This window comes from Ruditapes philippinarum, unplaced genomic scaffold (genome assembly GCF_026571515.1).
Source record: "Ruditapes philippinarum isolate M1 unplaced genomic scaffold, ASM2657151v2 ctg133_1_1_1_1, whole genome shotgun sequence".
NCBI lineage: Eukaryota > Metazoa > Mollusca > Bivalvia > Venerida > Veneridae > Ruditapes > Ruditapes philippinarum.
Window position 1 is genome coordinate 261,729 of NW_026864453.1, and position 13,185 is coordinate 274,913.

A 13,185-nucleotide genomic window follows, 5' to 3' on the forward strand; every position below is an offset into this window, starting at 1 on the left:
TTCCACTATCATAATTAGAAGAATAGAACACGAGCATTTAAAAAACAAACAAAACAACACAAAAAATCTTCTTTTTTCATTTAAAGAAATAACCAATTTTTGTCCACTTAAACAACTTTACTCATAAGCGAATAAAACCCTTTCTGTAAAAACAACTTTAATTTCATTAAAAAAAAACCTACTGTTTTATTTCCCATGATTGGCTTATATTTACAACGGTTTGATTATATTGACGAGCAAAACATGCAACACTCAAAATTATAAAAGTGGATTACATGAATGATTACATGAATGATAGCATTTGAGAAAAAATAACTACTGCCTACGACAAATATCATGGCATATGACTCGAACTCGAGAGATGACAAAGCAAAATGTGTGCATACACTCACTTCCTAGTCGTAACAAGTACTTATATATTTTAAGTTTAAACCCATGTTGCACCACTTGAACTGTCCTGAAATACATAACAGGTTGTTTATTCAACAACAAAATAATTTATTCAACAACAAAATAATTTATAAAGTGCAAAAAAGGATTTAATATCCAGATTAAAATGCAAAATTTAAAACACTTTTTATGTTTTAATAACCGAAGGATTTCACACGTGGTAAAAATATACAATAAACCAATCAATCATTTATGGTTTGTTTAGTATAAGATTGCTAAAAGTTTTCAGGAAGCATTGTTTTAGAGAAAGGACTAAAGAATTTACAGGATATTAACTGAATCTGTTTTGTCTCACTGTAGATACTCTAATTTTTATAATAAGTTTGTATCACTGAAGTATTACTCTATTTGTTTTGTATCACTGAAATATTACTCTACTTGTTTTGTATCACTGAAGTATTACTCTACTTGTTTTGTATCACCGAAGTATAAATCTACTTGCTTTGTATCACTAAAGTATTACTCTATTTGTTTTGTATCATTGAAATATTTATCTACTTGTTTTGTATCATTGAAGTATTACTCTATTTGTTTTGTATCATTGAAGTATTACTCTACTTGTTTTGTATCACTGAAGTATAAATCTACTTGTTTTGTATTACTCTACTTGTTTTGTATCACTGAAATATAAGTCTACTTGTTTTGTATTACTCTACTTGTTTTGTATCACTGAAGTATAAGTCTACTTGTTTTGTATTACTCTACTTGTTTTGTATCACTAAAGTATAAGTCTTCTTGTTTTGTATCATTGAAGTATTACTCTACTTGTTTTGTATCACTGAAGTATTACTCTATTTGTTTTGTATCATTGAAGTATTACTCTACTTGTTTTGTATTATTGAAGTATTACTCTACTTGTTTTGTATCACTGAAGTATTTCTCTACTTGTTTTGTATCACTGAAAGTATAACTCTACTTGTTTTGTATCACTGAAGTATTACTCTACTTGTTTTGTATCATTGAAGTATTACTCTACTTGTTTTGTATTATTGAAGTATTACTCTACTTGTTTTGTATCACTGAAGTATTACTCTACTTGTTTTTATTGTATCACTGAAGTATTACTCTACTTGTTTTGTATCATCAATTAAGTATTACTCTACTTGTCAATTTGTTTGTTATTACTGAAATATTACTCTAATTGTTTTGTATCACTGAAAATAACATTGAAGTGGTACCCTAATTGTATTACTTTACTAGTTCCGTATCCCTGAATAATTATTCTACTTTTTTGTATCACTGAAGTAGTACTTCAATTGTATCACTGACATATTACATATTCTACTTGTTTTGTAGCATATTTTCACATTTTCGGTTTGTTAATTTTTAAAAATTTGAATTGCAGCAGTCACAAGAAATAACATGACGTAAAGATAACATAATGATATGATTTGATACCGGCAGTATAGAGCATTTAAAAATGTATATTGGCAAAACACGTAATTTTTCATGATAACTTATTATGACGTCACAAACAAGTACTTTAATTACCAAATCAAGACGCGGTCTATTTATAGTGACGCCAAGACTTAGGTGGATATTTTCAAACACATATGTATCATTATATGAAGATTAAAATTCATAAACGTTACTAAATGATTTTTGTTTAAATGTGGTAACCACTCGAAAAAATGACGTCTGTAATGTGCGTTCAATGATGTAATGAAAATAAACATGTGACATTGTGGCTTGAATAATCGAAACAAAGGAAATTCCTCAATTCATCAATTCGGAAAAAAATGATCGTTCATTAAAATATGTATACTAAGATCTGATTTGACTAGCATTTTTTTCGTACATTGGTTAAAAAATGTTTTTATGAGCATTTGGGCACCTATAACCAAATCTGCAATTCCGTGACCGATTACAACCTATAACAGAATTTCAAGGTCAATGTTTACCCATCGTGCTTTTAACCCAGAAGCTATTTATAACCAACCAATTAAACCTCTTAAATTCAAATACATTTAGCCAATCACTTTTCGTAGATCTATATTCTTCACATTTTTAAACCAATCATAAACCAGCTTGTAATTATCTAGTGTTCTTCGGTTTCTTGGTCAATGTACGGTACATCCGGGTATTCATCATCATCATTTTGACCTTTGGATATTTTTCGTAGTTCTTTATCCTTTTCCTCTTTGAACTGGTTCCAAATGTGTTCAACAAGATCAGCAACTACTACGTCTGAAGAATTTAGAGACAGTATTCTTAGAACAAAGCAACCATCATCCCTGAAACAAAAGTATATAATGAATAATGAACTGTTCTGAAAATAGCTGCACACTTCGGAAAAATCCGTAATTTATCGTTAAGTTCCGTGAGTCGATGGACTAGGCACAGTCAGTCCTATTAGAAACGTGCAACAAACGTGCAACAAGTAAAATGGTTTCCTTGGGTGAATAATTTAATGATGTAAAGATATTTCATTTAACTACTTTCAACATTATTTGGGGGTTGGGGATCAATCAATGTTTGTATCAGGAATATAGTTGACAATTGAATAAACGATCAATATAGAAGAAGGTCTTTGGAAACTGGTAACAGTTGAAGAACATAAAAAAAAAATATTTCTTTTTAAGAAAATGATTGAATATGCCTACCATTTTATGAATAATTCCGAGAAAAAAATAAATAAAGTAAACACACATGTTTACGCAGAAAATATCTCTATTTATTTAAGCAGATGCCGCTACGAATCTTTTAATTTTGTAGATTTTCAATATAAACAATTTATTGTTTGTAAAATTTGAGATAGATATTAAACAATGATAATTTTCAAACACATCATTCAAGTTTTTCCACTTTAAACGGTAAAATAATTTTCAAAAATAAGAAATATCACGTAATAGTTTTTTGTTCTTAATTAGGTTATTCGGACTAATTCCCTCCAGGTAAATCCGTAACGTACCGGCAAACGGTATTTAGCTAGGTTTTCGAAAAGATCATTTAACCAATCATGTACGGTTAACAGATCACATGCTCCTCCATGTACCGAAAACAGGTCACGTGCTCCTCCATGCCTCAAAAGTTAAACGCGTACCAATACCCTGCGGTCTCCGTACCGCAGGGAACAAAATATATAAATACAAGACTAAATATATTTGATCTTTTAGAACCAAGCCATCATGAACTGCTTTCAAGTACGTATGTACTCGTTATGAACTTAATTCATCAGAAAAGAATGCAGATCCAAATTTTTGTTGATTTCAATATTTTTTGCGCATAATTTGTTTATTAAAAACATAAGTTAATTTCTAAACCTCAGAGGGTTTTTACCATCTAGCCAACCATAGAATGGGGGGAAGGGGTCATGACCACCTCAATTCCCCCCTCTGGGTCTTCATATGACAAATATACGAATAATGTACACAGTCATATCTAATACTAAAATGAGATCGGCTTCTTTCGCAAGCAAAATAATATCCCTAAAGAAATTTGTCAATTTTGATAAATACATGTACACTAAAAAAGCGTGCAATAAAATGTTTAACTGCCATTGGCAATAAATTAGTCTGCGTATGTTGCAAAAACCACTTAATAATATATACGCTTGATATATTTGTTATGAACGGTTTCAATTGAACAAACTGGTAATTGTAAAATTATACATTTTCCTGTCGTAAAATATATGACATACATGCACGTGTGCACGTAAAGTTTATGCATACGAGTAAATCTACGGAAACTTATAAGAACCAATATATAGCGGAATACATATTTTTTATTAGCATGTTAATGACCCTTGAAGATAAGAAATAAATATGATTTTTTTACATTAAAACCAGTAATGCAAGTTTCTCCCATAACGTGAAACTGAATATTTAAAGTACCGTAACAACAGTTACTTATGAGTATCCATTAAATATTCTCTTTTGTGAGCAGAGAAACACATTTGAAAACATAACACTTTTACAACTGTATGCACGTTTGAGTGATAGTTAATCCGAAATTGACTTTTATGTCATTTAATATTTGTCTAGTGTAAATGTATTATTTTATTCCTTTTATTTCAGAAAAAGATAATCCAAATAACAATCAACCTCTTTTATTTTCGATTTCTTTACATATATTAAACACAGTTTGTGTTATATATGGTAAGACGTGCCTAAAAGCCTTTTTAATTGGATAAGGATATAGTTATCATTATTTCTAAATATAATCTAATGATGTCCATTTTATTTAATCATCATTACAGCTGAAATGATTTGGCACTTCTTGGACACCATACTTTAAATCAAAGCAAAGTTGTTGATAAATTTGAAATATAACTTAAGACGATATGTTTTTACAAAATTTTAATTTTATGAATGTAAAAAAATATCCCAGTAACATCGAAATAAATGTCATACTTTCTTTTTTTGCTATTGCGTAAATCTAAATGATACACGCTGCACATTTTATGAGCATTTATGTGGTATGTTTAAATGTTGCTTTACATTTTAAAACATTAACATAATACTTGATGTATCGCATTAATTTTGATCTAAGAGGCTAATTTAATGAAATATGTGATGCATATATATCAATGTAAGAGGACATACAGGGACAAATTCAAACAAACACTTCACATTATGGCAATTTTTTTTCTGTTAAAGGCACATTTTGCGTTTAGAAAAACAAATTGATGTTTACTTCTTTAGAAAGGGCAAACATGAATTTTTATAATGTTTAGATAATGGTTTTAAAGAATGTTAGATTCTTGTTAACTGAAGGAAGTAGCAATAAATATGATATTACTTGTCATTAAAGTAGAAAAGTGTAAACAAATTATTGTTTTGACTTCCAAACAAAATACCAATTCACTATAACTGTACTTGTATCGTAGTTCGGAGACCTTTCTGTTGAAAATGTGTCAGGGTTAAATCGTATACATATACATGCACAGTGCGTTAACTGGAGTGCGGGGATTAGTTACCCGCACTCCAGAGCATGCCCATTGATTGGCTCATTTTTGCTGGGGTTTACATATTTTGACGGCAGAGAAAGTAGAGCGACAGAAATATCATATTCAGATGTTCGTTCATTGGTTCATTTTTGCCGGGGTTTCATATTGTGACAACAGGGAACGTTTTTTTTTATGTTTACTATGATACAAAAGAGAAAGAACACCAAAACACTCGGTAATCTAATTAATACTCGTGGGCTACGCCCCCTCGTACAAATCAGATAACCTCGTGTTTCGGTGCTCTTTCTATTACATATTGCAATAAACAAAAAAAAAAAAAAAAAAAAAAAAAAAAAAAAACAAGAGCCGGTTGAACCGGGTGATGCTCCCCGATTACGTTTTGGACACAGGAAGGTATACCTCTTGTTGTGTCAGAGTTATGCCACAGACAAAAAAGTTCAAAGTGTAAAAACAACCCATTATTGTGCACAACACATTGTCTCAATATTGTGATCATTTTCGTGAAATAGTTGTAAAATCCGACTTCAAATAACGAAGTAATGCGCCGGACATGATTTTGCTGCAAGGTCATGACATGACCTTGACCTTTAAGGTAGGGACCCAAATGTTGCATGCCACACGTCGATTCAATATGGTGATAATCTCTGTGAAATATATGTTAAATCCGACTTCCAGTAACAAAGTTATGGGCCAGACACGCTTTTTGCTGCAAGGTCATGCTGTGACCTTGACCTTCAAGGTGGAGACCCAAATGTTCAGGACCCTGCGTCTCAATATGGTGATCATTTCTGTGAAATATTTTTAAAATCCGACTTCAAATAACAAAGTTATGGACCAGACACGTTTTTGCTACAAGGTCATGCTGTGACCTTGACCTTCAAGGTAGCGACCCAAATGTTGCACGCGACACATCGTTTCAATATGGTGATCATTTCTGTCAAATATTTTTAAAATCCGACTTCAAATAATGAAGTTATGGACCGGAGACGATTTTGCTGCAAGGTCATGCTGTGACCTTGACCTTCAAGGTAGCGACCCAATTGTTGCGCGCGACACATCGTCTCAATATGGTGATCATTTCTGTGAAATATTTTTAAAATCCGACTTCAAATAATGAAGTTATGGACCGGACACGATTTTGCTGCAAGGTCATGCTGTGACCTTGACCTTCAAGGTAGCGACCCAAATGTTGCGCGCGACACATCGTCTCAATATGGTGATCATTTCTGTGAAATATTTTTAAAATCCGACTTCAAATAATGAAGTTATGGACCGGACACGATTTTGCTGCAAGGTCATGCTGTGACCTTGACCTTCAAGGTAGCGACCCAAATGTTGCGCGCGACACATCGTCTCAATATGGTGATCATTTCTGTGAAATATTTTTAAAATCCAACTTCAAATAATGAAGTTATGGACCGGACGCGATTTTGCTGCAAGGTCATGCTGTGACCTAGACCTTCAAGGTAGCAACCCAAATGTTGCGCGCGACACGTCGTCTCAATATGGTGATCATTTCTGTGATATAGTTTTAAAATCCGACTTCAAATAACAAAGTTACGGGCCGGACACGAATTCGGGACGTACGTACGTATGTACAGACGGACGGACTGACGGACGGACAGACAACCCGACGACTATATGCTCCCCCGAAATTTTTCGGGGAGCATAAAAAACAAACAAACAAACAAAAAAAAACAGATGAAAAAGATGGTTCATGTAATTGGTCAAAGAGTAACGTTTTTTGATACCATAAAAGCAAACAAAAACTAAATAGCTTTTGAGAAATAAAAATTAAAGCATTTCTAAGGCAAGATGGGTCCTTAAAACACTATACAAACCTCAGATAGAATTCAGCGAATCTGTGGCAGAGTTTCTTTTCATAGACTGTCATGGTTTTCTCCTCACCAGTCTTAGAGACCTTCAGATATTTCCGCACAAACATGTAGTTATTCTTCCTCATTACAAGCAATAAGAACCACTGAAATAAAAGTATATTTGCAACATGTTTCAGAATGGTTTTTGTGTTAAAGGGACTCCACTGATTTTCTTTTTGACATGACTGGACTGGAAACTATTTTCCGAGATTATTAGGGTGTAGACCAATAACTTGTGTGCAAAATTTCAGATCATTTGCTCTCTTCGTTTCCACACAATAATTATTTTGTTGAAAAATGACTCAAAGTTTCACTCAAATCGGGCTAAGAATTGAACAAAAGTACTATTTCATTTTTTTCTTGGTATATCTCTTTATTAACCTATAGCTCTTCAGCACTTCTTATGTAAAATGCTTCCAAGTATAATTTCCAATAATCGTAAATTATACCATACCCAGACTATGGTATAATTTTCAGTTTTGAAGATCGAAGGAGTAAGTGTTTCTGGGCGGAGCTATAGGTTAAAACAGATACACCATTGGTGCGTTGACAATTTCTGGGTTTGCGTAAATTATACCATAATCACGTGACCTTTCTTATGCAGCCTCACTCGACTTCGTCTCGTGCGGTTAAGGCATAAGAAAGGTCACGTGATTATGGTATAATTTACGCAAACCCAGAAATCGTCAACGCAGCAATGGTATATCTATTATCTTGCTTATGTGTTTCTGTTTCAAGCGCCCCAGCTTTTGTATAAAAAAAATAAAATTTTATATTCCAGACTTTTGGACCTCAGTGGAGTTTCTTTTAAATAAACACTTTTTAAACACAATTGTAAAAGGTGGAACCCTTAAGAAAGTCTAAATCAGCAAAAAATGAAAATGTTGTAGGCTCGGTTTGATTGAGCCTGTTCACTGACATTGGTATATGCAATGTACAGTCCATGCCCCCCCCCCTAGCACCGGCTTAAGTAGAATTAAACAATTAGGCAAAAATGCTCAGATAAAATTCGGTTGGTCTGTCGGGAATTTGAATCACGGAAAATTAATTAATACATGTACCATATCGCCATGCAGAGGTATAAATATGATAGGAGTCTGAAGTTAATTAGCGCAAGGGTGAATACTAGTTTGTCTTTAATTTTTCTTAAAATAAAATTATATCATAAGTAAAAAGAAAAGCAGAAGAAAATATCGAGATAAACACCATTTATTTGACACAGAGTGACAGATTTGATGATATAGGTATCTTACCTTGAAAAGATTGACACACGACAAGACAGCGATGAAAAATAACCAGAACCAAAGAAAGATAAAGACCTTCTCGTTGAAGAGATTGATTGGTAGAACACACTGGACTGTGTACCTGCAGAAAAATAGAACTTTGATAACGTGTCACATTGAAGGTTCCATGATAACCGCCGTATGAACACATCTGTGGATGTTTCTGAATTCAATTTTTCACCATTTTCGTGTTTAAATGTTGAATTCTGCTTGAGCCGGTGCTAGAGTCGTGGACGGTAAGTTGCATTTTTCAGTACCGTCAATGAATAGACTCAATCAAACCGAGCCTGCAACATTTTTAAATTATTTTATTCGTTCGTTCTTTCCGTTGTTCTATATTTTGTTTCAAGCCATTATTGATATAATCTGATAATCATCATCGAAGTCTACATTCTTTAAAATAGAAAGAATCCCAAAAGAAATTCTAAAACGTCAATGTTAAAAATGTTCTAGGTTCGGCATGATAGAGCCTGTACATGGACAGTACTGGAAAGTGCAAGCTACTGTCCACGCCCCCCTAGGACAGGCTTAAGCAGAATTCAACATTTTAATCGTTTGGTATCATTGTCGAAGTATGAATGAATGTTGCACTTAGAAAACGAGTAAAGCATCTTGTCTGAAGACAAAATATAAATAAAATAACGCATGTATATTCATGATTATTGACATACCTTTGGATGTTTTCCAGTTGGCGAATTCTGAAGTCACATAATGTAACCCTTGGAAATCGGGGACTTTCAAGCCAATTCTCAGAATCTGCTAAACCATTTAACACGTTGTATCCAAGGGAATTATAGTCCATTCCAAGAAAGCCATTAAGTAAATAAAATTGACATATGACATTGACTACATAAAATACTTTTATATTGAAATATAAAGCTGTCAAGTATTTCCCCTCTCGTTTATTACATACAAAACATAAGACTCGAGAAATCCGCGTTTTTGCACGTGCCACAAAATTATGCTTATTATGATAATGGTGCGAACGGAGCCACATGTCAAGAAAGATTGCCATGTGATTGATATGTTCGTCACGCTCTTTCTTTGATGCTAGCATAACTTTTTCAGATATAGAAACCAGTTTCATCAGGTTAAGGCCCGTGTGGGTGTTCATCATGGTCCAAAGCAGGTGTGGGAACTTGAACATGAATGCCATAAACATAAGTATCAGGGGAACCCATTGGTAATATGTCAGCTCGGCATTCTGAAATAAAAATCATGGATATCACTAGTTTAGAGTCCACCGGCTAAATACATGTATAATAAAATGCGGATCTATGAAAAGATAATCATTCGATGGTAGTAATCAAAGTTAACGCTCAATAATATAATTAGTATTCGTTTATACTGATTCAGTCAGGTCAAGATAGTAGAAGATCAAAGCATTTCAAATTTGATAGAAAACGAGAAACAAAAGACACGTGATAAATCAAATATTCTTAAACATGTATAATATGCAATAGATATAGATACATTAATTTTACAATTTATGGCTTTCAGGATAGTCTGGTTTCTAGGCTACATTTACTACGGCAAATAATGTAGTGTAAGTGGTAAGAACTCCAGACTCTTAAACATAGTCTTCTCCAAATCCCTCCCAATGCGTGCACGTCGCGGAGAATGCACACGGCAGGTCAAGGCGATTTCGTCTCAAGTACCAGAGACAATTGATTGACCTGTCGGGACTAACTCGGGAGGGTGGCACTAACAAGAGCCGTTTTATGTACCGCCTGTTTGCTGCCGTCACGGAACATGGTGCCTTGACAGTATCGTCATTCCCCCGCACCAACGAACAAACAACAGATTAAGGAAGATCGGCATGAAAAAGACGTCCCAGATCGGAAGTTTAGAGTGAACCGGCATGGACGCTGAGATCTCGGATACATGTATATGGAATTTCCGGCGCCGAGCTAAAATAAAACTAACAACACTAAAACAGAGAACATCTGGGAAAAATCTGCTTACCGATCGTACATTGACGTCAATCGGAATGGCGTCGCTGATTGGGACAAAGTACGTGTTCTTGATCCAACAGTACCACTTCGTGTACGCCTCATATGCGTTTGTAAACTCTGCCGGGACCCAGCAAAATATTGGATCCCCTACAAACTGATTGGTTGAAATCACTGTTGCAAGAATGATTAGGATTGTGACGGTGTAGACGTGGTTTAGCTTATCGATCCAATCATCCGTGGTACTACTTATAAGCTTCTTGAAGGTCACAAGACCTGTGACCGCTCTACAAGAGAAATACATTTTAATTTTGGAATGCTTAACAGTGGTGGTAAGTTTGGCAATTAAGTACATATGCCTCAGCAATCCATATTTATCAAATTCTTTAGAAATGTCAAACGTGTGTTTAATGTTTTAATAATGGATTTAGAGCATACTACATTTTAAACAGCTGAGTAGCTCTGAATGTGCAGTAATGTATCGTAAATGGTTTTTTTGTGAAACTGTAACAAAAAAGAAGTGTTTTAGAAATAAAAATGATAGCATTTCTGAGGCATAATGGCCTTTAAGAAAATTATGATGTCCACTCAAAGCTATCAATATATTAGGCATTCAAATAAAAAGAATCTTATAATGTCTAAAATGCATTTGATTATTGTAAACACTATTTGTTTTAAAAAGGCATCGTGCTTGGTTAAGGCGAAACTCAAATCAAGAAAATTAAAAGGAAAACGAAAGTATTAGCATAGATTAAGAATAAAACAAGAGTTAAAATTAACTAATAACTGGCGATTATTAATAATATCGTTTTGGCTGTAAGGTGGTTGCAAATAAGGCGTTTTCCGTTTACATTCCATCTATGCCTTGAGATGACATCACATTTGACGTAAAAGTTTATCATGACATAAAATGTTACGTTGAATATACTATAATTTTTCATAAAGAAGCAAAACTGAACTCACTTTATCGACATATTCTGACCTAATATATGGAAAACATAGAAATACAGTGCATATAGACTGGGCACAAGAAAAACTTCTTCTGTCTTGGACTGGTAATATGTGCCATCAGCTATGGTTCAAATAACCACTACACCTATGAAATAAATCAGTTACAATTAAAGTATATAAGCACATTACATGTATTTCAAGAATGACGTTTACCTTTACGCGACAAGTATTTGCATAAGGATATTAAAGATATTTCGAATTGATAAATAGTTTGCAGTTTTAAAACATACATTAGAGAAATAGGAATCCATGAAGAAAGTCAATAACGGCAAAATTGAAACTGTTGTAGGCTCGGTTTAATTGTTCAAAGCTGATTTCTTTGTTCTCTCTCTTCTGAAGTTTCTTTCATATACATATTTATATCGACTAGGTGCAACTGATTATCTAATTGTTTCAGTAAGAATATCAAATGTTTTAAATAAAGTTTAAATCAATGAAATTGGCATCTTATTTAAAACTCGAGCTTGCACCTATCAAGACAATACAAACGTGTGTTTGGTGTTCAGTTGTCCACGACCCCCACCTCCTAACACTGACTTTTGCAGTACTTGTCGAAGACGTTTATTATTCATGTGTAAACATACAATCTAAATAATCCACACGCCTGGGATTGTTTGTCTCTCTTAATAAATGAATGTGCTTATAAGACTTGCGTTACAAACAAATTGACCAATAAATATGGATACTGGATAGAGACATGATGGACGGTCTAATATCTAGTAACGCACTCGACCATAACATTAATAAATGTTCAAACTGTACATATCCATTTGAACTCGAAAATTGTCGGTAATCTGCACCACTATGGAATCTACTTCCTGAACCCTACCAGACCTGCATAGTGCCACATGGTTGTGACCAAAGTTCAGTTCGAACTCATGATTCCTGGTAAGAGAACCAGGCGCCTAAACCAATATGCCATCTCGTCCCTACTACTTGATTACTTGAGGTGGTATTAATATTCTTATTCATATTTTTCTCAAGATCAGTGACTAAATTGATCGTTTTACAGGTCTCAAAACTCAGTATAATTTTCAAACATCAACTAAGTCCAGCTACACAATCTTTATCCGCTAGTATGTCTTTTGGTGCGGAGACGTCATGACGGAATCAATCTGGTTTAAACCAGCTCCTAAAATGTTCTACTCCTTGTAAGAAATATGTGTCAGATTGGGACGAATTGGTTTGACCTTGATTCATGCAGTTACCGTCCAATCAAAAAGCATGCATGCATGCTATGTCCACAGCATTTCGGTGTGAAAAAATAAAAGCCAAACATCACACACACACAAAAAAAGAAGAAATATGGCAAAGATAAAATATATTTCACATGTCAGAAAATGTTTTATTTGCAAAGCATGTATTTACAACAGTAAAATATTCGAGAACATCATAATAGTTAATATTACTTATAACTAGACTGTTTAATTGACATTAGGCATACTTAACAAATGAGTCACGTGACAAAATATGTAATAACACTCACAAGATGAACATTATTCATATACTTACATAATCGTCATTGTTTCCTATAGTCTGCTTCACTTTTCTTGAAAATTTCCAATTTCAATCTATAGTCCTTTTCATTTTTTCAAACGTTTTTTTTTTTATTCTTCGTTTTTACAATAATTTTTTGAAATACATTCTTTTCATAAATGTATGCAGTGACAATCGTCGTTAAAAGTATATCAGTTTTGCAATAT

The 13,185-nt window shown here is 33.6% G+C and overlaps 1 protein-coding gene across 2 annotated transcripts; it reads right to left on the minus strand.

Annotated features, from left to right (window-relative positions):
* Positions 1-604: 604 nt before the first annotated feature.
* LOC132725640 (innexin unc-9-like) lies at positions 605-13,088 on the minus strand. 2 transcript variants are annotated; one of them, XM_060710816.1, is made up of 6 exons: positions 12,995-13,088; positions 10,485-10,758; positions 9,191-9,723; positions 8,490-8,601; positions 7,201-7,340; positions 605-2,684 (listed from the first exon to the last, which is right to left on the minus strand). In XM_060710816.1, the coding sequence occupies exons 1-6, from the start codon at positions 13,003-13,005 to the stop codon at positions 2,489-2,491; spliced, it is 1,266 nt and encodes a 421-aa protein (XP_060566799.1). In that variant the 5' UTR covers positions 13,006-13,088; the 3' UTR covers positions 605-2,488. The 2 variants fall into 2 exon arrangements, with proteins under 2 accessions (XP_060566799.1, XP_060566800.1); XM_060710817.1 differs by lacking the exon at positions 12,995-13,088 and adding an exon at positions 11,435-11,550.
* Positions 13,089-13,185: the final 97 nt, after the last annotated feature.